This window comes from Natrix helvetica, assembly GCF_964273705.1.
Source record: "Natrix helvetica genome assembly, chromosome: 1".
NCBI lineage: Eukaryota > Metazoa > Chordata > Lepidosauria > Squamata > Natricidae > Natrix > Natrix helvetica.
This window is the reverse complement of record NC_138548.1, coordinates 296,946,378-296,972,231: the sequence shown is the minus strand read 5'-3', so window position 1 is coordinate 296,972,231 and position 25,854 is coordinate 296,946,378. Positions and strand designations below refer to the sequence as shown.

The window sequence follows — 25,854 nt, the reverse complement described above, 5'->3', positions numbered from 1 at the left end:
ATGCTGGATGGCCTGATCCACCAGCAGCCTCTTGCGAGGGCACTGGGATATCAGACATGGTACAAAGTGCTCCTGAGGGGTGGAGAGAAATTCCAGGAGAAGGCCGAATTTTATTGTTTTGATTACCCAATTGTCTGTTGTGGTCTCCTCCCAGCGGTGGTGAAAAACGCTAGGCAACCCCCGATTGGGAGAGAGTCCAGATAGTCACTTTCACTCTGGGAATTGATGGTAACCTCCACCCCGGTAGGACTTCTTGCGGGGGGAAACGCTGAGCATTTCGATTAGACCTGTCCTGATTGGATCCCTGTCTGGGTGTGAAAGACTGACATTGTGGACGGGGGAAGGATGATCCCCCGTCCGTTGGTCAAATGGGTGGCCGCCTATAGAATGGAGCAGAACGGTTGTCCTGATTCTTGTAAATAGAGGAAAGAACCTTGCATTTATCCTTAGATTCCATAAGGTAAGGATCCAAGGGAGCTCCAAAGAGCTGAGTGCCGCTAACAGGGGAGACTGCAAGGTGCCACTTAGCCCGGACATCCGCCTGCCACAGCTTAATCCATAGCAGCGCCTGGCCGTGACCGAAGAGGCCATAGCTTTAGATGCAAAACGAGCTGTGTTTAAGGAAGCATCCGCTGAGAATTCAATAGCCGCCCTAATTTTATTAAGATCCCTATGTGACCTAGTATCAGTTGTTGCAATGCATTTCTGGAGTTGCTGGATCCAGATCAGCGCTGCCCTGGAGAAAAACAAAGAGGCAGTAGGGGCCCATAGTGCCCAGGCCCCTGCTTGATAACCCTTTACCAATCTGACCTTTTCTCCTCAGACTTGAGAACTTCCTCAGGGGCTCCAGAGACTACTGTAGATGAAGACAGGGCTGCAACCGGAACATCCACTGGAGGAGTCTCAAGAAACTTGGTAAGTTCTGGGGAGACATTGTAGAGACATTTGTTCAAGTTAGGTGGCAGAGGACCCACTCCTGGAGAGGCCCACTGTCGCTGGACTACATTCATGAAGAGTTTTGGAGTAGGTATAACCTCCTTCTCCACAGTTGGTTCAGAGAAGAACATGTTAGGTTGGTCGGAAGAAGTTGTGGCAGAAGTTGAGGCTGAGGAGAAGAAGTCAAGTTAGCAGCTTTTTTTGCTTTTGAGAGAAGTGACTTAAAGCAGTCAGACTTAAACAATCCAGCAAATGCTGGAACGTCCAGGGTGACACCCTCTTCGTCCGATAAGTCTGAGTGTCTGAGGGTATTTTGGTCCCCAAATATAGAAGCCTGACTGGCTGATGTTGACTCTGTGAGCTGATGAGATCCCTGGGATGCCCTATGCCTGCTAGCTGATCTTGAGGACGGCCGTTGCTGAAGGTCGGCTGCAATGCCTTGCATTATGGCCTCCAAAATTATAGATGCCATGTCAGCAGAAGTAGAAATTGTAGCCTGAGGCAAATTGGGCTGAGCTGGAATTAAGTTGGCTTGTTCAAATTGACGGTCCCTGTTGAGGGCAACAACAAAAAAATTTCCACCCATGACAGGATGAATAGAAGATGATGATGAAGACAATTCACCATCTGACTCATGAGACATGTCATCTACAGTAGAACCAGGCTCCATGAGAGGCAGTGCTGGAGGGGCAGAATAGGTGACTTGATCTCCCCTGTCAGAAGGGGGTGAAACCCTGGAGTCCTATCCTGCCTGTGTTTGGGCTTTTTGAAACTTTTTCCAGAGCTTTCTGCCTTCTTTCCTCCGCTCTGACGGTAGGTTTGGAAACTTTGGATGCCTTGGCCTGATCAATCTCCTTAGCTGCCCTCTTGCAGCTAGGCCTGGCACCATAAGAGCCTGCCTCCTCTAAGTCCTTGTCAGGAATGGGGCCCAAGGGGGGATTTTGTACCATTGCTTCCACCACGCGATTCCCCCAACCACGGCAAACAGCAAAAGGGAATGATCTCACCCCTGAGGAGAAGAAGTCCCCTGGCTGCACTAGAAAAAGGCGCTCCTCAGTCTTCCGACGTTCTCAAAATGACAACCGCTACTTTGCGCCCTTTTTCCGAAGCCATTAGGGTCCAAAATGGTGGCCTTTTTGAAGCTTGAACAGTCCTAAAACAGCCGGCAGCAGCATTTGCGCGTCTTCAGGGCTTCCATGCACCAGCAAGCAAAGAAAACCACTTGCAAATAGAGCGCTTCTTCAGAAGGCTGCAGAGCCACAGCTCGTGAGCCTGGGAGCCATTCCTTGTTGAGGAGAGCTTCTGACGAACACTTCAGAAGAACTTAGTCAATGCAGCAGGCCAGTAGGCAGCCCAAATGGCTAATTTAAACTTCCCGCCCACTACTTATAAGGAGAGCCGGGAAGGAAAAAAAAGAAAAAAATATGCCAATTAGAAAAAATATTTTTGAAAAATGCCAGTAAGTTCTTGGAAGATTAAAGTTGAATTAAGGAGGAGAGAACAATTCTCACTGTAAGTCCAGGTTGGACTGAGTCTAAACTGGGAGGAGTCACCAGGGCTCAATGACATCACAAGTGTAGACTCAGTCCAATTGGTTACTGGACAGAGCAACCCTGTCTGGCTACTGTCTCCACGATCATAGGAGAATGATGGGCCCTTCTATTTTATAAAGCTCATATAAACTAGAATATTTTTGTGGAAATTTAATGCAAATGCAGCAATTGAAAGGGAAACTAAACATAGCAAAAAAAAAATTTTTTTAATGCTTAGAATCTCTAATTCATTATTTGATATCTTCCTCTTATAAATGGATTAAAGCTTTTCTATCTGAAGAGAACTTGATGTATATGTGTGGAATTTTGATAAAATGTGAGTGCTACCACAAACTGACTATCTTAGTAAAGGTAGACTGTGCCAAATACAAGTGGTCCTCACTTATCAACCACAATTGTTGGATTGTGGATAACCATTTGCCTGAAGTCATATAGGATTTCCTGCCTAAGCAGGGGATTGGACTAGAAGACCTCCAAGATCCCTTCCAACTCTGTTATTCTAATTGGGACCAACAACTCTTTTACAAAGCAATGTGATTGTAAAGTGAAACATCACATGACTAAGTGATTTCCTGCTGGCTTCCCCATTGACTTTGCTTATCAGGAACTGGCTGTAAAAATCGTAAATAGCAGTCACATGACTGCAAACTTTGAATACTGGTAGTTGTAAATGTGTACTAGTTGCCAACCACCCAAATCTTAAATCATGTTGACTGGGAGGTGGGTGGGGGGATGATGCAGTGGCCACAACTTTGGGGACCAGTTGCAATCTTCGGTGCAACTTCAAATGGCTACTGAATGAATGATAAGCCAGGACTACCTGTATTAATTTGAAACCATACTGAGGACATTTCTCTCACAGGACCTCCCAGAAACACCTTATCACATTTACTTAGCTGTCTTTTTTATGTGGGCGGGTCATTTCCAAATACAGCACTGGACTATCTCTCCTGTAATTTTCATTTTCTAAGAATGCTCTGTATACATACATACATACATACATACATACATACATACATACATACACATACATGAACATACCTAAAGGATACAGAGCCATTGCTGGAAATAAAAGTGTTACTTGAGCAAATGTCCTTTGCAGTATGCTAATTTATCATTACTTTAAAATATGTTAATGTCCATGTGTGCTATGGTATTTGCAAATATAGTAGCAAGTTTATATATTTGGCAAATATATCCATCTTAGCTGATCTAAAGTCCTGTAACAGTTTTACAAACTTTTTACATTCTATTACTGCTGCATTCTATTAAATTGATCTTGATTGATTATGTGTCATCAATTTCAACTCTTATTGGCCACATGGATCTGCTGCCTGAGTGTATCTTAGCTGATGGAAATTATGTTTTAAAAGTATATTTTCTGAATCTGTTATTTTTATTTTAGAGAGGTGCTCCATAATCCTTTAGAGGGAAAAGAGATTTGAGTCTAAATAGTTGACCTTTTCATATATTATATTATCAGAAGAGAAAAACCTTAGGCTACCAAAGGGAGTGTTCTGATTTTTAAAAATTACATTTGAGAATAAAAAGTGTATTTTAGCATTCTTGTGATTACAATCTATTGTATACCTTGGGAATTAAAGATGTATAACTCCTAGTTTAGATGTCAGCACTCTGGTCATATTGATATCATGTGCCAGGCTAGAATGTGATTGAGTCACGGAAGAGCCAGCGCTGTCCAAAGATGTCTCTGTGATCATGTGGCCGGCATGACCAAACACTAAACGCGCATGGAACACTGTTACCTTCCCACCAAAGGTAGGGTTGCCAGGTCTGCTTCCAAAAAATAGCGGACAAGCGGGGAGGGGGGGGGTTAAGTAGTAAAAAAAAAAAAATTACAATTAAATTATATATTTTCTTACAAACATTTTCACACGTATTAAAATAATCACTTCAAAACTTTACTTAAAATTCAAAACATCAAATATAATAATATGTAAAATATTAGATTACATTTATTTAGATTTAATTCAAATTTAACAGTGAATAACAGTGAATTCACAAATTCGTAGAATTTGCTAAATTCACTGAAGCTATGTATTTGTGTTTTATACTGAGAACTGATTCAACTGATGGCTGTTACTAAAGATTAACCTAATATTACTTACATGGTGATTTAATTAGAACACAGCAAAATAGTATTTACATAAAAACAATGATTAACTTTTATGTTTATAATGCTTCAACGAAATCTTTGGTTTGACAAATTCGCGCTCTACTTATTGAGGCTAGTACTCATTGAACCTCAAATGATGTTACGTTATTAAGTGTTCCAAAACATACCTATCCAACTAAGAAAAAAGTATAATATAAAAATAATAGGTAAATGCGAGTTAAGAAAAATAGTATGTAAATAATTTTATATACTTTTATTAAATGTCTTGTTAAACAATTGAGTATGATTAATAATTTTTTCGGAGAATCTAGTCCAATGGATATTCAATCTTTGTCTCATTCTAACATGAAAAAAAAAGACAAAACACGATTCTCCTAACCTTATTCTCTTAGACTGTACAGCTTTAGATTATGTATCATTTCATCATAAAGCTTTTGAATAAAAAAAATGCCCACTATTTTGTGAAAAAAAATAGTGAACATAATGTGAAAAAAGCAGACTGTCCGCTCAAATAGTGGATACCTGGCAACCCTAACCAAAGGTGGTCCCTATTTTTCTACTTGCATTTTTATGTGCTTTCAGACTGCTAGGTTGGCAGAAGCTGGGACAAGTAACGGGCGCTCACTCCGTTATGCGGCACTACTGATTTGAACCACCAAACTGCCGACCTTTCTGATGGACAAGCTCAACGTCTTAACCACTGAGCTAAAACAAAGCCAATCCTAAATAAATCTGGGCATGGAAGGGGATCACTAGACTGTCCTCTTTCGTACAGCCTCGGGAATTCTGGGAATTGAAGTCCACATATCTTGTCGTTGCCAAGTTTGAGAAACACCAGCCTAGGCTAAGCAGGGAAGCCCCAAAACAGAGACAGGTGTGTCCCATGAAATCGTTAGGCGACGAGCCTTATTCGCGAGGGGCTTTTTGTGTTTTGCAAACCGAAGTATGGTAATAACTGGTCCATTGATTGATTTCCAAGTAACCCCCTCCTCCCAGATGTTTGTGTTATGAATTAATGAACTAGCACGTTGAGCAACCCCAGCCAATGAAATCCCTGGTGGTCGCACTCGTAAGTCCCCACGCCCAGCCGGCAGGAAGAAGTCGCCATGCTGTTTGGGAGGGGTGGGCGCCGCTAGAGGGAGTAGCAGTTGAGCAGCGCGCGCTCGTCACCACGGCAACGGTGTCCGGCCTTCAGCTCGTCGGCCGGCGCCATGGAGGATCTATTGCCGGAGGTTTTGCTGCCGGGCGAAGCCGAAATCTCCGTGGAGTCGCTCAGGAGTTTCCAGCTGCGGGATATCGGGAGCCATGAGTACGGGGGAGGAGGAGGAATGGGAGGGAGGGTGGTGCGAAGGGGAGACAGAGGGTCCCGCAGGGAGAAACTCACGACGGCAGGTTTCGGCTTTCCTTGGGGGTTGAATGTCAGCCGGGGCTACGGGCTTTCCTTTCCTCAGGAGCAGCCCCCCTGCTTATTCTTTTACAGAAATGGAAGAGATATCCTTGCCAAAAAAATCACGTGCTAGGTTTCTGCCTGATGGCCGGCAGTTGTTATTTTCAAAAGACCTCGAGTCGTGTTTTCCCGTGTATTTGAGGAGGGTATGGGATAAAGGAAAGAACAAGCATTAGGAGCCTTGGAGGGGGAAGATGGGAGGGAGGCTGGAAAGACATTCTGCTCGGAACTGCCCTTCCATCCAAAACAGTGGTTCCCAAACTTTTTTTGGACATGCCCCACCTAAGCATCTCTAAAATCCTGATTCCCCCCCACCACCATATAATTCTTACTTTACTCAAAAAGTGAACTCTACTCATGTGGAGGAAGCCTAAAAGGCCATTAACTTAGTTTAAACAAGGTTCCAAAGCACATGGCAGCTATGAGAGAGAAAAATAAAAGAATGAAAGACAGTAGGAGTACTGAGGAACTTAAAAAATATGAAGGGACATGCAAAAACAGCAAAGAAAGTTTCAAAACATATAAAAGAGAAGTGAAATGCAGAAATATAAAATAATTTTAATGAAAGCTTTTTCTGTAATACTCTGATCATATTAATTACTATTCTAAAGGGAAGATCAAAATGTTGGGACAAACCCACTTTTATATCAGTTCCATTGCTGCAGGTGGAAATAGGAGTGGACAATGAAAGAGATGTCATTGTTTATACTCTAATGAAAAAGAAAATGGTAAGAAATACCATCAAAGCCATCAATAGCTGGGCCATCCCTGTGATTTGATATATTTCTTGAATTATTTACTGGACACAAGCTAAACTGAATAGCCTGGACTGATAAACAAGAAAACCGATGACTATTCACTATGCATTAATTTCCTTAGCAATATTGATAATTATACCTGCCTCACAGAAATGGAGGCGGAGGTTTATTTCAAGTGAACAACTGCCAAAGAAGAAAAGCATGGATTGACTGATTATGAAAAAGATAGTGGAGAACAAGCATTGATGCAGGTTAAAAAATTGGACTTATTAAAAGTACAGGAAACAAAAAGAGAAGATATTAAAATAATGTACAATAAAAACTGGAACAGAATGCTGGCAACAAAAAGCATTACATGGTCAATTTCTACAAAATATACAGAGGAAAGTGAATAAAGATAAAAACTAGCAATGGCTTACAATTGGAAGATTGAAAAAAAGAAACTGAAGATTTGATTTTGGATAAGCAAACATTTGAGTCAAGGTCAAAATTGGAGGGAAATCATTCAAAGAGCAGATCATGCAAAGAAGCATAAAAACGAACAGATCATATAGATTACACCAGATTATAAATAACAATGTATCTCAACAGGATGATTCATTGAAACATCTCTAAAACTTCTACTTTCCCATTATTACATTCGCTTTAATCTTCTCCTGCAGTAATTATTTCCCAAATCAGCTTTAGAAAGAGGTTTAGAGCAAAAGGATTTACAGAGTAGAGAAGGCAATAGACCAGGGGTGTCCAAACTTGGGAACTTTAAGACTTTGCTGGCTGGGGAATTCTGGGAGTTGAAGTCCACAAGTCTTAAAGTTCCCAAGTTTGGACACCCCTGCAATAGACCAATTCCATTACCAGTGCCCATTCCATTAGCAGAGAGATATCATTGAATAATTCCAAAACAAGTGTTGTGTGTTTATTAGTGGAAAAATACCCTCCACAGGGAATGAAGAGCAAATTATGTTAGTTTTTCCACTACCGTGTTTCCCTGAAAATAAGACAGGAACTTATTTTCTTTTGACCCTGGAAATAAGCACTTGGCCTTATTTTGGGGAGGTCTTATTATTTTCGAGGTGCAGGAGGCTGTGAGTGTCACCTCATGACTGCTGCTGTGTTGCAATATTTTGGGGGAGGGCTTATTTTTGGGGGAGGGCTTATTTTAGCGCATGTGCTCAAAAGCCCGATTGGGCTTATTATCTGGGGAGGTCTTATTTTCAGGGAAACAAGGTAGTAAAATACAGTCTCTGACTTTAGCAAGCCAATGAATTATCTTTGAGATTTTTCTCAAAATTGGATTACACTAGAACATATAGGTGATTTAAAAAAACATTGGCAGGGGAAACCCCTTCCAGATTTTAGGGTGAATTATGTAAGACTGTGGTTGCAGTAATGGTTATAGGGAAGTATTGGAATACCAACCATAGATGTGAATGCTAACTGCTTTTACTAATCCCTAGGTGGCTACGGCAACAAGAAATAATTGAAAAGCTGAACATGCAAGCCATACTGAGTGCTTCTGCTGGCCAGGAGCAGTTCCTTATTGAGCTTTTGGTGAATAATGGCAAGGTATAATGAATTTAGCCACTTAGTCACAAGAAAATCATTATGACAAAGGCTACATTAACCTGAATAAATATGAGCTTGATTTGGATCAAAATTTCTTTTATTATTTATGTATTTGGCAGTACTTATATTTAGAAATGCATAGTTTTATACAATTACTTTCTGGATCAACTTAATCTTTCTGTAATCATATAAACATATACAGCAATAGCACTTAGACTTATATACCGCTTCACAGTGTTTTACAGCCCTCTCTAAATGGTTTACAGTGTCAGCATATTGCCCCTAAACAAGCTGAGTCCTCATTTTACTGACCTCCTAAGGATAACTTTGCTCTAATTATACAAATTAATTGGCAGGATAGAAACAATATGCTTTGTTTGTCTATGGAGATTCTCAGTCATCCAGGACATGGTCATCCCAAAGATGCTTTTTCAAAAGGCAACTGGGACTTTGTTTTTCTTTGAAGATGCTCTGCTTGTCATCCAAGAAGCTTCCTCAGTTCTGAACTGATGAGAAGAGAAATATCTTCAAGGAAAAACTGTCCAGTTGCCTTTGGTTAAATTATGAGGAAATAACTCCTCTGGAATGAATGGTTTTGATTGCATATATATACTATAACCCTATTGAAGAAAACATCTTGACTAAGCAAACCTACTAAGGACATGCATATAATGAGAGCATGAGCGAGATACAGATATGTATTCTTTACAAAGCAAAATATGTTCCCATTATTGTTACAAATAACATTTCTTGTCTTTCTGAGTACAGAAACAGAAGTAAAATAAGAAAGCCTTCTGCTTGGATTTAATTTGTCTCTATGAATTCAGGCATCAGACAGAACTTTCCCAAGTCTGATATGTTTCCTGTTATTTATGATTTCAATCTTGCAAACAGTATACTTAATTTATCCATTCTTTATAGATCCCAACTCTCATTGAAGAATTAATTACTGTGGCTATTTGGAAGCAAAAAATCTTCCCTATACTATGCAAACTGGAGGATTTCAAACCAAAAAGCACCTTTCCCTTGTATTTAGTGGTATGTATGAAAAATGTTTTGAATCAGCCTACTTGCTATTAGAACATTTCAAAGCTTTCTGTAAGATCTACTTGCCAAATGATGCTTCACATATTTATTTGTTAAAGTAATAATGTATATCTTATTTTTTGTAAGAGCTAGTGTGGGTCAAGGTATAGAGCAGTCTTAGCTGTGGAAGTTCATGTCACTTTCTGTCTGTCTTTTTTTTCTCAATCTATCATAGAATTTGTGAAAAATTAGATGAAGGAGTGCAATATAGCTCCTGTTGAGTTTCTCAAAGAAAGAAAAATGTGAACCTTACAAACAAACAGTTCTACATTATGTTGCAGATAATTTTCAGTAAATGTATATAAAATATAATGTTGTCAAAACAAAAGCTGTGAGAAATTGAAGGAGAGCACTTCTTCAGATAATAGAAAATCACTTTACACTTTGGATTTCAATATATAATACAGGTTGGCTTGTTTTATACAAAGTAGAAAACGTTCAGTGCAGTCTGTTTGAATCGCACAAGCTTAGAACAAGGGAACAGTTCTGAATTCTTCCTCACACTGACAAAGAAGAGGAAGAAGCAATAATTACTCACATTGTGTTCAGCTATAGCTTGTTAGGTTGTCTAATTCTTTTGCTGTTTTTAGTTCTATGCTTCCTTTTATCTCAAGAGGCCACACAAATTTTTAATTTCTAATTCCATATTACTTTGTTTTCTGAGAATGGTAATATTTGTATTAATTTCTGATTTCTCTTTGCTGTCTCTCTTATTCAGCTGCGACATGAAGCTTCAATTATTAATTTCTTGGAGACAGTATTTTTTCACAAGGTAGGCATGTTTCACAATATAAATAAAAGTTTGAAATAAAAATTTCAGTTCATAATTTAGACCATTCCAGAAGAAACACAATTATCTGACTAAATTCTTAGTGCAATAAGAACTAGAACTTCAATCTAGAAGACAGCTACTGGTATAAACCTATTTTCTTCTATTGCCTTAGTTATGTATATACCTTGCATTCCATCTTATTTAAATAGCAATAGGTCCATCTACTAGTACTTTCTTTTCAAATAGAATAACTTTGAAATACCTATTTGTATCTTGAGATGTTGGACTGGACAAATTCATACAATATTTCATATCATTTCATTCTGGAGATCCAAATTGACTATAAATAATCCTAGTAAATAGGAGAATTAATTATACCTTTCATATTTTTAATCTGGTGCTCCCCAAACAATAAGGGAACCAATGAGTATATACTTCCCTCCTTTGGAATTACCTGATCTGAACTGATTTAATGTGCAAGGTAATTCCTCTCGGGTGCTTACTTCTGTGGCATTTATTTGTTTGGAAACCATATTTCAAACTCAACAGCTTTGTTCATTTGCACCTAACCATGGCACAAACATAACCTTGCCATTCTTTTTTCTGCTATTGCCTTCATCACAAGAATGAGACTGGCATAAGGTACATTTAACTATATTGCTATTAATATAGTATTTCTTCCATTGTTCTGATGTAGCAAAGGCAGCCCTAACATGTATAAAATATATCTGTTACTTCAAGGGAAATTAGGTGCCTCCAGTGGCTTAGAGAAGAGGCAGGGATTGGTAATGGGGACAGCAATAGTCATTTCACATTGACTCAAGAATGGATGGATCAGCTCATCTGTGAGAAAAAGGTTGAAACTTTTAGATAATGTTAATACTTCCAAGTAATTGACTTCTCTCCTTTTTCTTGAATTATCTAAATCCTATGATAATCTAGAAGTAAGAGACAAGATTCAAACTTGATGCATCTCCAGCCAAATTTCTTGCTATTTTCTGTATTATTGTCACCCCTGCAAATCTTTCTCAAATAATTGCTGTATGTAAACTTTCTGTATTAATGCAATTCCATTTTTCTTTACTTTGGGTGAATCATAATTCAGTCCTTAGCAATACAAAACCAGATAAGGTATTTTGCTTGCCTTTGGGAATACAAAATTTTGCATACCTGTCATGTGGGAAGCTATTTTAGATGGAGAAGAAATTTATTGTATCAAGTCATAAGATACAACATTATAATTGGCAAAGATTGCTTAACTGAGAAACATTTTCCAGATAACCAATGAGTAGACTAATCTACCAGCTGAGATGAAATTAAAACAATTTAAGTGATCTTGACATTTGCCTTCATTTTGGAAGATGTTTCCATAAAATATAGCTTGTCTTCTTTGTATAGGAAATCTGTGAATCAGCAGAGGATACCATTCTGGATTTAATAGATTATACCCATAGGAAACTGACACTGTTAGCAGCTCAAAGTGCCAATGGGAAGATACCATTTGAACAAAAGTTTCAACCTGGGGCTCTTGCCAGTCTTTCATCAATGCAGGTGAGCAAAGGATATTATCTCTTACTCCTAGGGAGCACTCTAGGTAAAGGGAAAATATAAGATATAATTGGACACAGTTGCAAATTGTTGGGTAGCCATGAAATAAAGTTTAAATCAAGTTTCTACATTCTGTGGTCACCTGTGAGTACACAGAAATGTCACAATTAGTGTTCTTAAGAGAGAGTAACACAGCTCTCTTCCATCAATTTAACAGTATCTGCTTGTGTCTTCTCTTCCACCAATTGAAATTGGCCGGCCTCAATTATATTCTTTCTGCTTGGCATTTTTCTGGCTCTGATCTTCCTTCCCAAAATAGAAAACACTTCTAGAGAAATCTTCTCTTATGTTTAGATCACACCCCAAATAAAGACATTACACGATGTCACTATTCCATTTATTATATTTACTTTCTCATTTTTTATCGATTCTAAGTATTGTGTATTTGTTTACCACAAATAGCCAATCAACAGCAATAATATTTGTTCCCTCATACAATTTATCCAGCACTTTACATTTTTCTTATGAAATTATCTTGGACTCGGGGCTTTTAGCAACACAGTTGAGGGTCATCACACTCCAGACTGCATGGTTCTTAAACTTTTAGCAATACATATTTTTTTCACAACTAAGAACGTGCTTGGAGCCATCGAAACTCAAAATATATTTCTTTAACTCTCATGAAAAGAACAGTCACCCTATTACCATCTCTGGAGGGCCAGAGATAGAGGTTATTCCTCTATCCTGGTCCTATTAGACCTCTCAGCGGCTTTTGATACCATCGACCATGGTATCCTACTGCGCCGGCTGGAGGGGATGGGAGTCGGAGGCACCGTTTTGCGGTGGTTTGGCTCCTACCTCTCCGGCCGGATGCAATATGTGTTGACGGGGGGGCAGAGATCGACCCTGAGGCCACTCTCTTGTGGAGTGTCGCAGGGGTCGGTCCTCTCGCCCCTTCTGTTCAATACATATGTGAAGCCGCTGGGCGAGATCATCCGTGGTTTTGGGGTTGAATACCATCTGTACGCTGACGATACTCAGCTGTACATTTCAACCCCGAGCCACCCCAACGAGGCTGTCGAAGTGATGTCCCGGTGTTTGGAAGCTGTCGGGGTCTGGATGGGGGACAACAGACTCAAACTCAACCCCTCCAAGACTGAGTGGCTGTGGCTACCGGCGCCTCGGTTCAGCCAGCTGACCCCATCGCTGGCCATAGGGGGCGAGCAATTGCCCCCTGTGGAACGGGCGCGCAATTTGGGCGTCCTCCTAGATGCCCGGTTGTCAATGGATGACCATGTGGCAGCCGTGGCAAGGGGGGCGTTCCACCAGGTTCGCCTGGTGCGCCAATTGCGCCCCCTTCTGGATCGGGATGCCCTACGCACAGTCACTCATGCGCTGGTGACGTCTCGCCTAGACTACTGTAACGCTCTCTACATGGGGCTTCCCTGGGACGCGCCCGGAGACTGCAGCTAGTCCAGAACGCGGCCGCGCGGGTTGTCATGGGGAGCTCTAGATACTCCCATGTAACACCTCTCCTGCGCGAGCTGCACTGGCTACCTGTAGTTTTTCGGGTGCGTTTCAAGGTCCTGATTACCATCTTTAAAGCGCTCCATGGCACAGGACCTAGTTACTTGCGGGATCGCATCCTCCCACATACATCCCTGCAGCCAATCCGCTCTCACAGGGAGGGGCTTCTCCAGGTGCCGTCCACTAGGCAATGCCAGCGGGCGACGCCAAGGAGTAGGGCCTTCTCTGTGATGGGCCCAACCCTCTGGAATGACCTCCCCCCCGATATCAGAACCACCACAGACTTCCGCTCCTTCCGACAAAAATTGAAGACTCACCTGTTTCGATTAGCTGGCCTGGCATAATTATAATTGTGACAACTGTTACCTCCTGGAAACATATTCTTACCTGGTTATTTATAGGGTACGGTTTTAAATTTAACTGATTTTAGGGTTTTTAGAACCAGATTTATATTCTTCTGTACAGTTCTTTTTAAATTTTTAACCTCCTCCTTATGTGTATTTATATCTGTATTTATATTTGTATTTGATACTTATTGTTTGTTGTGTGGACTGTACACCGCCCCGAGTCCTTTTCGGGAGAGGGGGCAGTCTAGAAATTCGAAGAAAATAAAATAAATAAATACCATGCAACCTCCTGGGTACTTAGATTTTGGGAGCAAATTGATATGGAAAAACAGTATTGGCATTAAAATAGTTTTTCTAGGAAAACCTTTTCAGAATTCAGAGGCCACTGCCATGGCTGCCCTCCAAATGTCCAGCCATTTCTTAAAATTTTAGGAACCTCAGTTTTTCCTATCTAGAAGGATTGTATTAAGGATCTTTTATTCTTTTCAGGAACTAAAGAAGCAAGCTGAAATGATGGAATTTGAGATCTCACTGAGAGCTCTTTCAGTGTTCCGTTTCATTACTGATGGGATAGAGAGGTATGTTAACTTTCCATAAAAGAAATAAGGCAGTTGGGAAAGATAATCTTTTCAATAGAAGAGACTATGTTTTCTGTAGCTCAGGGCTAAACTATTGAGTCCTTGGAACTCTCTGAGCTTCATTGTTTGCTTATGGAGCTTTTTTTACATTACAAGCTAACATCATCGCTGTTAGTGAGTGTGGGGTTTATTCCCTACTTTCATACAGTAGTTTGTCCTGCCAATGTTGGTGGAGATGTGGTTTTCTCCTTGGTAGGTTGATTGTTTGTCTGGGGTTAATCCAGTGACGTGCAGTCAGGGGAGGCAGGGGAGGCAGAGCCTCACCGCTCTCATCATGAAAAGAAAAAAAAAATCTCCCCTTTTCTCTTTCATCTCTTTCTTGCGCGTGCAAGCAAAATGCCCCAGGATCACAGTGGCCGGGATAGCAACTCCTTCCGCTGCGCTGCGGAGAAGAGCCACAGGAAGGAGGGGAATGGGACCACCAGTGCAGGAGGCAGCCCTTCATGTTGGCTCAGGAAGGAGAGGAATGGGACCACGTGTGCAGGAGGCTCCTCAGTGCCAGCCTCAGATCAGCGCGAGCCATGGTCCCCTTCCCCTGCACACATGGTCCCATTCCCCTCCTTCCTGAGCCAACATGAAGGGGACCGCGGCTGCGCTGATCTGAGGCTGGCGCTGAGGAGCCTCCTGCACATGTGGTCCCATTCCCCTCCTTCCTGAGCCAACATGAAGGGCTGCCTCCTCCACATTTGGTCCCATTCCCCTCCTTCCTGTGGGTCTTCTCTGCAGCGCAGCGGAAGGAGTTGCTGTCCCTGCCACTGTGATCCTGGGGTATTTTGCTTGCATGCTTGCAAAGATCAAAGTTGTTGCAGTCCTCCCTTCATGATGATAATTTGATGACACCCCCAGCCTCACCAGCCCTAAACCTCACCGCACATCACTGGGTTAATCCATGCTTATCTGAGTGTTGGCTGCTGGAAGGGATGTGCCCTGGTCTTTTTTTCCATTTTAACTTTTCGTTATGTCCTTTGAATGGTATATAAATATGGTTTATTTGTATGTACTTATTGATAGCTGATTTGTCTGAATGCCAAGCTTCTAGGAATTCCCTAGTGTTTTGGGGTTTGGCTTAATCCAGGATGCTTACAGTTTCTCATCTGAAATTGTTGTTGAGTCTGTCCATATGAGATTAAGAAGTTTTCATAATGTCTTCTGACTGCTAGTTGACATTCATGGACACGCTCTGCTAGTCTTCTGCCTGACTGTTATACATATTGGCTGTTACAATCCTTAAACTATATGCTGAGGGTCAGCAATCCACAACTCCCAGCCACAGACCAGTACCATTCTGCGGCCTATTGGGAACCTCGCAAGTGATGCATGAAGCTTTATTTATGCATGCACAGGATTAGGTTGCACCACAAAACCTTCCTCCGCCACTGCTGCCGCCACCACTGCCAGACCATTGAGCCAAAAAGGGGATGTAGATGATGTAGATAATTCCGGTTTTTGTGCTTAGACTTGGGTGTTTTGGTTTAAGTTGTTTTGAGGGACTTTAGTTGCCAATAAAGAATAATATTTGTAGTTCAGGGTTGAAATGAGGAGTTCTTGGTGCTCTCTGAACTTGCTCAATCTCTTGAAGATGTTTCATTACCCAACCTAGGTAACATCGTCAGGGCTTTAGTTGATTTACATGCTACAGAGATGCTATGGGGTTGTAATAATCAATTGCTGGTCATGATTTGATAATAATTTGGTTTTGGCAATGATTCTCATATTGATCAAAATGTTACAGAATTAGGATGTAACTATATACTTCCGTTTGTAGAACAAAGTACATGCTATGATCAACCAAATTATCCTACAGTTTTGAAATAGCTCCTAAATAAATATTAGACATTTAACATTTCCAAAATTGGGACATACTATCTGCCTTGTTTGTTATTGTTTAACGTGACAAAAGTCTGAATATGCATACCATTACATTGGTATAAAAGCAAATTTGAAAGTTTTAATGGTATTCTTATCAAAATAAAGATGACCTTTCAGGGGTCAATTACCTATCGGTATAGTAGTAAGCCTTATATATAATCTACAATGTTGAAAGTACTATTTCTGTGGCTATTCAGTATAAAAATGTAGTTTTATATTTAGTCATGTGAATTCTTTTAATTGTTGAAACATTATGGAGGCATCGTAACATTAATGTAATTGGGATTATAATTTTGTCACATTATTGCACATTATTAAAGACATTGTCAAACCTGAGAAAGAATGGAAATGGCTTCATTGCATAAAGTACACATGTTCACTATATCTTTTTTCTCTCATATACTTTGTCAGTTTGCCAGTAAGTGCTGTGACAAGAATGTTGAATGCCCACAATTTTCCATGCCTTCTGGTGCAGCTGTTAGAGCATTGTCCATGGACCAATCTTGAAGGAGGTCTGTATCATGTCTTATTTTCTCAATGTGTGCCAAAGTAATATAGTGAACATTTATTTCTATGTTCTTATTTTTATTAGGAAAGATTGATTTTTTAAAAATCTGAGTTTTTCTGGTTGATACTTTTTTCAATGGCTAAAAGATTATCATGGCACCTATTGATTAAATTCTTAGTTGTTGCTGAATATAGTATAGTTTATAGATTTTGAGATAAATTAGGAAATTCTTCCAAACCCCCAAGACTTTTTAATGCCATTTGTCCTCCATGTTTCGATCAGCACATTTGATATTTCAGTATGTATAACAAATGCCTTTAGTGGGCTATTTTTTAAAACTGTGCCTCTCATTCAAAGCAGAAGTTTTGGAACATGTGGGAACACAAACAAAGCATATTTTCAAATCTTTAAAGCAGCCATATCTTTTTATAGGTTAGATGTCTTCTTTGGAAACTGTTCCCGGCTATCACTGTACACAGGTGTTTGTATAACACACAAATATAAACAGATAGGAGTTGCATGAGTCTGAAAAATGACATGGATACTTTAATTATTCAAAAAGACAGGCTTCTGATGTAACACACATTTCCCCGAAAGGCTTCTTTCAAAAAAATATGTTGCCCTATCATTTCCCATCTTGGAAGGCTTTGCCCAACATCTATTATTTTCATTACTTTCTGAACTTTAGTTGATATAATTTGTGCATAATTTCATTTCATGTTCATTTCAGAAAATCTAAGCAGTGCAGTTGTCATCATGTGACTAGACCCAGTTTTAAAATCATTATTACACGATCGTTAAGCAAATCACTGCAGTCTTTATGCAAATCCAGATTCCCCAATTCTCTGCTTGTTGGAAATCATCTGGGAAGGTGACAATTCATGATCACATGACTACAAGACACTGCAACTACCATAAATTAGAGCTGGTAGCCACCTGAATTACATTCATGTGACTTCAGGAGTGGTACAATGGTTATATCTTCGAGGACAGGTCGCAAGTCACTTTTTCCATCACTACTTTGAATTGTTCTTAAAGAAACAGTTGTAAGTTAAAGATTTGCTACAAGTTGATTCATTAGTCTGATGTTACAAGCAGAGAACTATTTTTGTTTGAGAAAGGTATATATCCAAGAAAGATATCAAGGGCATCTCAAAATAAAATAAAATTTGTGAAACGCATTGATTTTAATTGAACTCTAAGGTTCAAAAGCCTCAGCAGATGAAAATAGCACCTACTCAAATGTGGCTGACCTCAGAAGTTTAGCAGGGTCATCCCTGTTTATTATTGTATGCAGATGGAGGACTACCTGAATTTCTGGGTTGTTAGGTAGACTTGAAGAAAACATCCACCCAAAAAACCCAACAGCAACCTACATAGGTACAATTGCCAATAACAACTTAATGAAAGTTTATGGTTTCTAAAGTTTCATCAAGAAATCAATGTATTATTATATCTGAAAACTTAATTTCATTTTAGTGGAGAAGCCTTTTTCCAATTTATATCCTCTAGATATGTTTTGACTCACTGATTTGGAATTCTAAGAATTGTAGGCCAAGCACATCTGGAGGACACTAGGCAAAAAAAGATTACTGGGGAAATCTCATTATTATGCAGACTCTAACGCTCCATCATGTGCCTTGTGCTGAAAATACATTTTCAACATATTCAGACCAATGCAGTTTTAAATATTTTATGCAATTGAAATATACTATCCAGCTCCAAATGGGATCCCCAAGCCCACTGACAAACCCATGTCTCAAAGGCTTTGTGGAGAATCTTATCTCTGGGAATGATGTTCCAAAGGGAGTAAGCCATAAAGAGAAAACCCTTTTCCTAGATCCCATCAGATGTGTTTCCTTGAGTGTTGGGGCTTGTAACATGCTCTGCCTTCTTGCTCTGGTAGATGTTATTGAGGAGAGGTGGTCCATCAAATAATCTGTCCCCTAGCCATGTAGAGCTTTAAAGGTAATAACTAACACCTTAAATTGCACCTAGAAGCAGTGCAGTCGGCAAGCGGTGCAGCTCTGGCAAAAGAATCTTTGCACATATGGACTTGCATAAAGCTCTGAGGGCATATTTATAGTATCTTCTTCACCTTTCAAAAAATGATATAGTTATAGGTAGTTGTCAAGCCGGCCTCCCTCAGCAACCAAGGAAGAAACCACTTAACTCCATTTTGCAGAATTAAGAGTACTTTTACTGGTTATGAAAAGGTAGCAGCTAAGCAAAGCAAGATCTGAGGCAAAAGCGCACGAAATCATACATATCACTATGTGACCAACCCCCTCCCCCCGGTAACCCTCATCCCACTGTCCAATCTGCAAATCCCTTAGGTGTCATGTGAGTTTCATCTTCAAGGAGCATCATCAGGTTGGTATGCAGGACGGTTGGCCTTGACCAACACCAAGCACTAGTCTCCAGCATGCGCAGTAGATGGTGAGAACAAAACTCCCTCTTTACAATCTCTCCTGTACTAAAACTTCCCCTCCCAAATACCAGGCCCCCCCTCCCCATTTCAATGGCAGCCGAAAGCAGATAGCGAAGCAGATGCTGACAGTAGTCCTCATTTAATGACTGCAATTGTGACTAACAACTCTGTAGCTAATTGACACTTTCATTATGTGACACATCATGTGACTAGTTGACTTATGACCTCAATTCTGCTGCAGTTATTAAAAGAATCAGACGTGGTCATTAAGAATTTGCAGCTTACTGCTGGTTTTTCCATTGATTTTGCTTGTAGGAAGCTGGCTATGAAAGTTGCAAATGACAGTGACATGAACATAGATGATGTAATTGTCATAAATGCACATTGGTTGCAAAGTGCCCAAATTGCCATAATGTGAATGTGGGATATTATGACCTTCGTAAATTTATGCTGCATGCGAATCAGATCACTTGATCATGGACATGCTACAACTGTTGTAAATTTGAAGTTCAGTCATAAAAGTATTTGTTCATTATTCTCATAAGTTTGAACAGTTACTAAACAATGCAATTGTAAACCAATGTTTTGTATGTATAAAATAATATTCAATACCAAAAGTATTTTTTCTTATATTTTTCCATAGGAAAATTGAAGAAATTTGAGAACGGTTCATGGTATGAAGTTGCCCCTGAAGACCGTATGAAAATGACTAAATTGGATGGGCAAGTGTGGCTCGCTCTTTATAACCTACTCCTTAGCCCAGAATGCCAGAGCAAGTACGAATTCAATAACTTTAACAAAGGTCAGCTCCTCAAGGTACAGGATTGCAAAACTGGCAGACTTTTTATGTGTACTTCATGTTTTCCTTAGCATGTTTAGATCTAATATTGTATTCTATTTTTAAACAATATAGCAGGGAACAGGAAGGGGATTGTTTAATATTGCAGCAGATGACAACCCTTGTCACTACTGGATGTGGAAAGATAAACACACCCAGATATACATACATATAATGAACAAGATAAATAAATTAGAATAAATATAGGGATGAAAGTCTTAATAAATAGGTCAAATTGTAATTCATTCTTAGATAATTAATAACAAATTTTAATTGTGAAATAGAATGTTAAAAGCTTTTTACCTTGGAGTCCCTAGGTACCATAATTTTGTTTTAGTATGCTACAGAAATAGAAAATAAGTACAGAATGGAATATAAGATTTTTTAAACTATAATATAGTTTTTATTTCATTTCTGCTCTTAAAGCACAAAATGACGATTCTATTTTATTAGTTGCTTTAAAAATAAGTTTAATTTTATTGAAGTCTTAACAAATATCTGTTTTTGAAATGTCTATCTCATTCTGTCAGTCACCTATTATCTATGTTCTTATTAATATTGCTTTCTTGCTTTTAAAGCTGTTAGCTGCCCAAAGTTTTGTAGACTCAAGCTGTCTTTAAATTGTACAAAAAAGTAAATGAGATTTAAAATGTGATAAATAAAAGAGGTGGGCTGGACATTGTAGAATGGTGGAAAAATGCATTTTGGGGTGCATGACTTCTTAGAGGCCCCATTGTTGATATCAATATTGTTAGTGTTAGATCAGGGTAATGATCTAGTTCTTGTATGATTAATATACACATATAATTTATTGAAGTGACATAATTTGCAAAAATGGCAAAATGGTCTTTTTTATTAGGGAGAGGACAAGAGATACATTATTAGTCATTGAAAACACTTTATAGGGTTTTTATAGGCAGGGAAATGAGTCTGGCACAGGAGAGATTGCTTAATTCCCATAATGTTTTTACAATCCAATTTTGTAATATAAAATATGCATCTCTCATTTAAAATGCTTTACAATATATTTTAGTTTCATCTTGTCTCTGTTTAGCTTCGTGCCTTCCTGACTGATGTTCTTGTTGACCAATTTCCCAATCTTTTGGAGATGCAGAAATTCCTGAGCCATCTGGCTGTAACAGATCCTACTCCACCCAAGAAGGACCTCATACTGGAGCAGGTAATGTGCATCCCTACTATTTTTGTCCTATTCTTATGTTCCACAATCCCAGAGAATACCATCTATGTATCTCTATATTCTGAATACCTCTACGACATGCTATAATTCTGCATTACCTATTTGGGATTGCAATGGAAAACGATCTAGATATAGTAACCATTTTATTTGCAAATATGTATTTTATTCATCATCAATAAAAGATGTATAACAATGTTATTTTCACTAACATTGCAGCCACTACAATAAAATCTATGAAACCAGAGGAAATTCTCGTGATTTTCCTAGTTTCATAATACATGAATCTTTTAAAAATCTTTATTGAAAGTATATGGTTAAACTTTTTCTTGTTAAGTTCCTTTGGTTAGTTTTAATGAAGCAAATATTAGTTATTACTCAAACAGGCTAGGATTCTAATTGTAGACCATCTTAAACATGAATGATAGGACTTTAATTCAAACTACACTACAGTTTCTTCTTTTTACAAATGGGATTTAAATAAGAGGTTCCCCATATATTAATACTAGTCTATATAAAAATGGGATTCCTATTTAATCTAGTTTTGTCCCTTCTTTGTTTTCTTTAGGATAAATTTTCCCCAAGATAAAATCTCTAGTATAGTATTATATTTTTTCTTCAACTTAATGTTTATCATCTCTTATCTTAGTGCTGTGATGAACATAAGAATTTCAAAATATTTTCAATATAGTATTTGAAAGAAATAAGCTTTCTGTTTTTTGTAATTGTCCTAAGATTCCTGAAATCTGGGATCAAGTAGTCAGAAAAAACTCTGAAAAATGGCAAGCAATTGCCAAGCACCAAGTAAACAATATGTTTAGTCCTTCAGAAGATGAGCTGAAAAACGAGGCTTATAGGTAAGACTCATTCATATTCAGCTTCTTCCTCTGTCAAAGATTGTAATCGTTACAATTATCAAGATACATAGAACTAATCTGATAGTCCATAATTTGAAAAATAAAAAAATCATTTTCCTAATTCAATCAAGTTTAAAAATTATTTGCTTAATGTCGTATTCCAAATCTTTGTCTTCAAAGGTCACTGAAGTCAATTTCATTGACATCAATTCATTTTAATAATGTTTTACTAAATATCAAATTAATATGAGAGTTCCATTTCTGTTGTACTGGATAATTGTTGCAGTTGTGTTTTATGAACGCCACTTTCTTTCTTAAATCAGATGGGCAAAGACATATAACCTGGATGTAATGGAAGCCCTAATTCCAAATAAACCCAAGTGTGCAATGTGTGGCTCTGAGGCCTCAAAACGCTGTTCCCGTTGTAGGAACGAATGGTATTGCAAACGGTAAGTTTAATACAACTAGTTTTCATGTTATCCTAAATCCTCCACTAATCTTATGGTAACATAGATACCTAGAAACAAAAATAATACCAATATTAAAAATATTATAAACGCTATAAGGTTGAAATGTTATTTTTCATTTAACAGACTCTTACTTTCATGGTTCATTTACTGTAAATACCTCATTAGCTTCAGTTCTATAAACAAACATGCATGTATGTATATGCGTAGAAATGTTTTAATGCATTAACATTTTAATAAATTACATCTAATTCTTATGTACCCAGTTAAAATAAAACCATATTTTATTACATTGGCTTTGTTTGTGAAAAAAGTAGAACTCAGACTTACACTTTCTCCATAGTATGTTTCATAATTAATATTATCACTAATAATTAGGATATTTGGAACATTTTCTCTTCAGTAGAACATGGACTCTCCTAAGAGTAGAGATTATCCAGAATTGGGTTATTCTTTCTGGTTGCTATAAGACAGAGTTTAAGTGTTTACTCATGTTACTATTGAGCTTCCAATAGAGAAAAGCATACCAGTTTCAATGCTGGCTCTATAGGTAACATGATTGAGATTTATTTTACTATATTACCAAATTTATTTTCTCTCTTTGGTTATCATCTGACAGCTCTATAACAGTAGGACATTAACTGAACAATGACATCTGAGGGTCTTGAATGTTCCTCAGAAGTGATCATGTATATTCAAGTATATATATATATATTTACTTCCATTCATGTCTGCTTTAAAGGAATTGGAACAACTAGCAATATTGCAATCTGCTCCTTCATCACTTATCTAGATGAGTAGATAGTCTTGTGGGTATTAGCTTGCAATAGTATGCAAGCTGTTTTGTTTTGATAGTGTTTGGTTAAATTTCACAAAAACTTAGATGTCAAATATAGTTCTGCTTTAGCAAATTATTTCCCATTAATTTCAGTTGGAATCAATTTTTCTTTGACGTTGTCTCCAGTTCAGAATAAGATTGTGCAAAGCATTTGAATGAGCACCCCTCCTCCAAAAATTTGGAAAGGTTCACGCAGCTGCTTCAAAATGTTTGTGCTTATTGGCATAGGTTTAACATCCAAATCCCAGCTGTACCATTTATGAAATCGTTTTTATGAATAAATGAAGTATATGCTTTGACCTCCATGCAGATATTAACAGTAGTAAGGAAACATTTGGAATGTTGTTACTATGGTTATCCATCATTACTATTTTTTTAATCTTTTACTCATCTTTAGAGAATGCCAAGTGCAGCACTGGCAAAAGCACAAGAAAGCTTGCAACTTGATTGCTGATACAATGAAGAAAATACAGGAAGATGTACAGATGCAAGCAACATCCATTAAGTAATTCTGATGGTCAGGGGAAAAAAATTAATTTACAAATATACAACACTCAAAATGATAGAGTAAAAAAAGGCCACCAGGTTAATAATTAATAAAATACACAGAAAGGTTTTTTTAAACCATTTGATTTAACAAATGTCAGCCAAAAAATCTTAGAAAAAAACATAGTTCTCGAATTCTAAGAGATAAGTCGTAGTAGAGAACTATTTCTAAGGTAAGTTCTCTCCCTTATGAATACCACTGTCATGTATATATCCTAGATTTTAGATGACAGTATGCTGGAATGCTCAAGCATTGGTGTCAGGCTCTAAATTTCCTAGGAATTTGGAAGAGTTAAGTTTGATTATAAATGGAGATTGTTTTTTGTTTGTCATTCAAGTTTCTTTAGCTTCTAAGGCTTATTTTGTAGTTTGCCTAATACTACGTACCTTTCCTATGGTATATATGGTTAACTAGTATTTCTGCCGCAGTGAATAACATCATAACTAATGAAATTGACTTGCAAGACTTCTTCCTTCTTAAAAACAGAAATAGCTTGCAACCATTTGAGAACAAAAGCCTATGTCTTAAGTTTAAAAGGGCCTTTTTGGTTCAATTATATTGCTAACTTAAAAGACAGATCTCCCAAGCTGTCTGCACTGTTGGAGACTGTCAAAATCTGATTTTGTTGTATCATTTTTTTCATTAGGACAAAAATTTTAAGGTACTAGTTCAATCTTCTGCTTTCAGTTCTGTAAAATCACATTGATACATAAGTCTGGTCTGAAGAATTTATTTATAGTTTTATGACCAGTAGTTTCACAATTACATTAGTTTCTAAATTAAAAGCCTAATATTTTGGAAACTAATATAGCAAATTCTTTGTCTTTATGAAACTAACTGGACTTGTGTGCATTGTACATGTTTGATAGGCAGACATATTGTAGCCTAATAAGAATTTTTAAAGAATAATATATATTGCTGGAAGGGAGGAGTAGAATTAGAAAATGGGTAGGAATAAGTAATTCCTGCCCTTCTCAAATCACCAGCCACTTATGCAGCGTTCCTGTATAATTTCAAATTTGTATTTGTAAGGATTAGTTATTTGTATTGGTGGGGAATTGTTTATCCTTAACTGGTTCCAGTTATATCAATAGAACAATAAAGTACAATTAAAGTTCTTTGAACAAGCCTTGATATGTGCAAATTATATGCTCTATCAAACATATTTGTGTTGTGGAAATGAGAAGGGTGAAGAGGTTGCCTTGTCGACTGCACTACAGTTTCTGAATTACAGTATATGAATGTTTGATTACATTTTTTTTCCATGTCAGAAGAACTGGCTTTGAGGGAAGAGAAGGGGAAAGGATGTGGTAAATAAAGAATTTCAGTTTAGTGAGCTGTATGGTTTCACAGTTGATGGTATATCACATGACATTTTCCATGCCAGTGAGAAAGCTGACTTTGTTATTTAGTACTTATTTTGTTAATAAAAGAACACTAATAATCTGCTACATATGAGTTTTCATGCTGCTGAATAACTAATCTTGTACAAAAAAAATCACAGGAAATGGAATACAATTCTAAATGGAAAATGTTTAATGTCTCTTCTTAATTTTTCTAAGATCTTTAATAACACATTTTAGTCTATTTCTGAAAATCATAGCCCTCTAGCTTTTTTCCTTCTAGACAAAGTTGTGATATTGAGAAAGGCCTTTCTTAATATGCAGAATCCTCTTAAATTTGAATTTTGGAATTATATTTTTACAGTATGTTCCATGTATTTTCAATATGCTTTCTTTCTTCCCTGCCTCTGTAATATAGTCTAAGGTTTAAGTGCCTTCGGGAAAAAATTCTGAAATCTCAGTGATTTTGAGGAAAGATGTCAAGAATTTCCCCAAAACAGCCATACTATTTCTTCCTTAGTCCCTTCAACCCTGATTAAAGATAATGAGTACATTCTTTAAATAAGCAACTTGACATATTCCAGTCTCTCTATATGCTTAGTTTTTAATATTACGGAGCTCAGATACCAATTGTTCAAGAATGAAT

General features: G+C 38.0%; 1 protein-coding gene across 3 annotated transcripts; it reads left to right on the top strand.

Moving 5' to 3' along the window:
- The first annotated feature begins 162 nt into the window (after nucleotides 1–162).
- On the top strand, nucleotides 163–24,992 carry ZMYND10 (zinc finger MYND-type containing 10). 3 transcript variants are annotated; one of them, XM_081945835.1, is made up of 12 exons: nucleotides 163–915; nucleotides 8,289–8,397; nucleotides 9,319–9,435; nucleotides 10,202–10,255; nucleotides 11,654–11,806; nucleotides 14,167–14,255; nucleotides 16,596–16,696; nucleotides 19,767–19,939; nucleotides 21,016–21,141; nucleotides 21,892–22,013; nucleotides 22,337–22,462; nucleotides 23,716–24,992. In XM_081945835.1, the coding sequence occupies exons 1-12, from the start codon at nucleotides 863–865 to the stop codon at nucleotides 23,825–23,827; spliced, it is 1,335 nt and encodes a 444-aa protein (XP_081801961.1). In that variant the 5' UTR covers nucleotides 163–862; the 3' UTR covers nucleotides 23,828–24,992. The 3 variants fall into 3 exon arrangements, with proteins under 3 accessions (XP_081801961.1, XP_081801960.1, XP_081801962.1); XM_081945834.1 differs by lacking the exon at nucleotides 163–915 and adding an exon at nucleotides 5,754–5,935; XM_081945836.1 differs by lacking the exon at nucleotides 163–915 and adding an exon at nucleotides 5,819–5,888.
- Nucleotides 24,993–25,854: the final 862 nt, after the last annotated feature.

Bases quoted from the DNA above. Each gene is read 5' to 3' on its own strand.
- ZMYND10 (XM_081945834.1), top strand. From the start codon at position 5,838: ATGGAGGATCTATTGCCGGAGGTTTTGCTGCCGGGCGAAGCCGAAATC. The intron at 9,436-10,201 runs GTATGTATGAAA...TCTCTTATTCAG, and splicing joins CCTTTCCCTTGTATTTAGTG to CTGCGACATGAAGCTTCAAT. The intron at 14,256-16,595 runs GTATGTTAACTT...ATACTTTGTCAG, and splicing joins ATTACTGATGGGATAGAGAG to TTTGCCAGTAAGTGCTGTGA.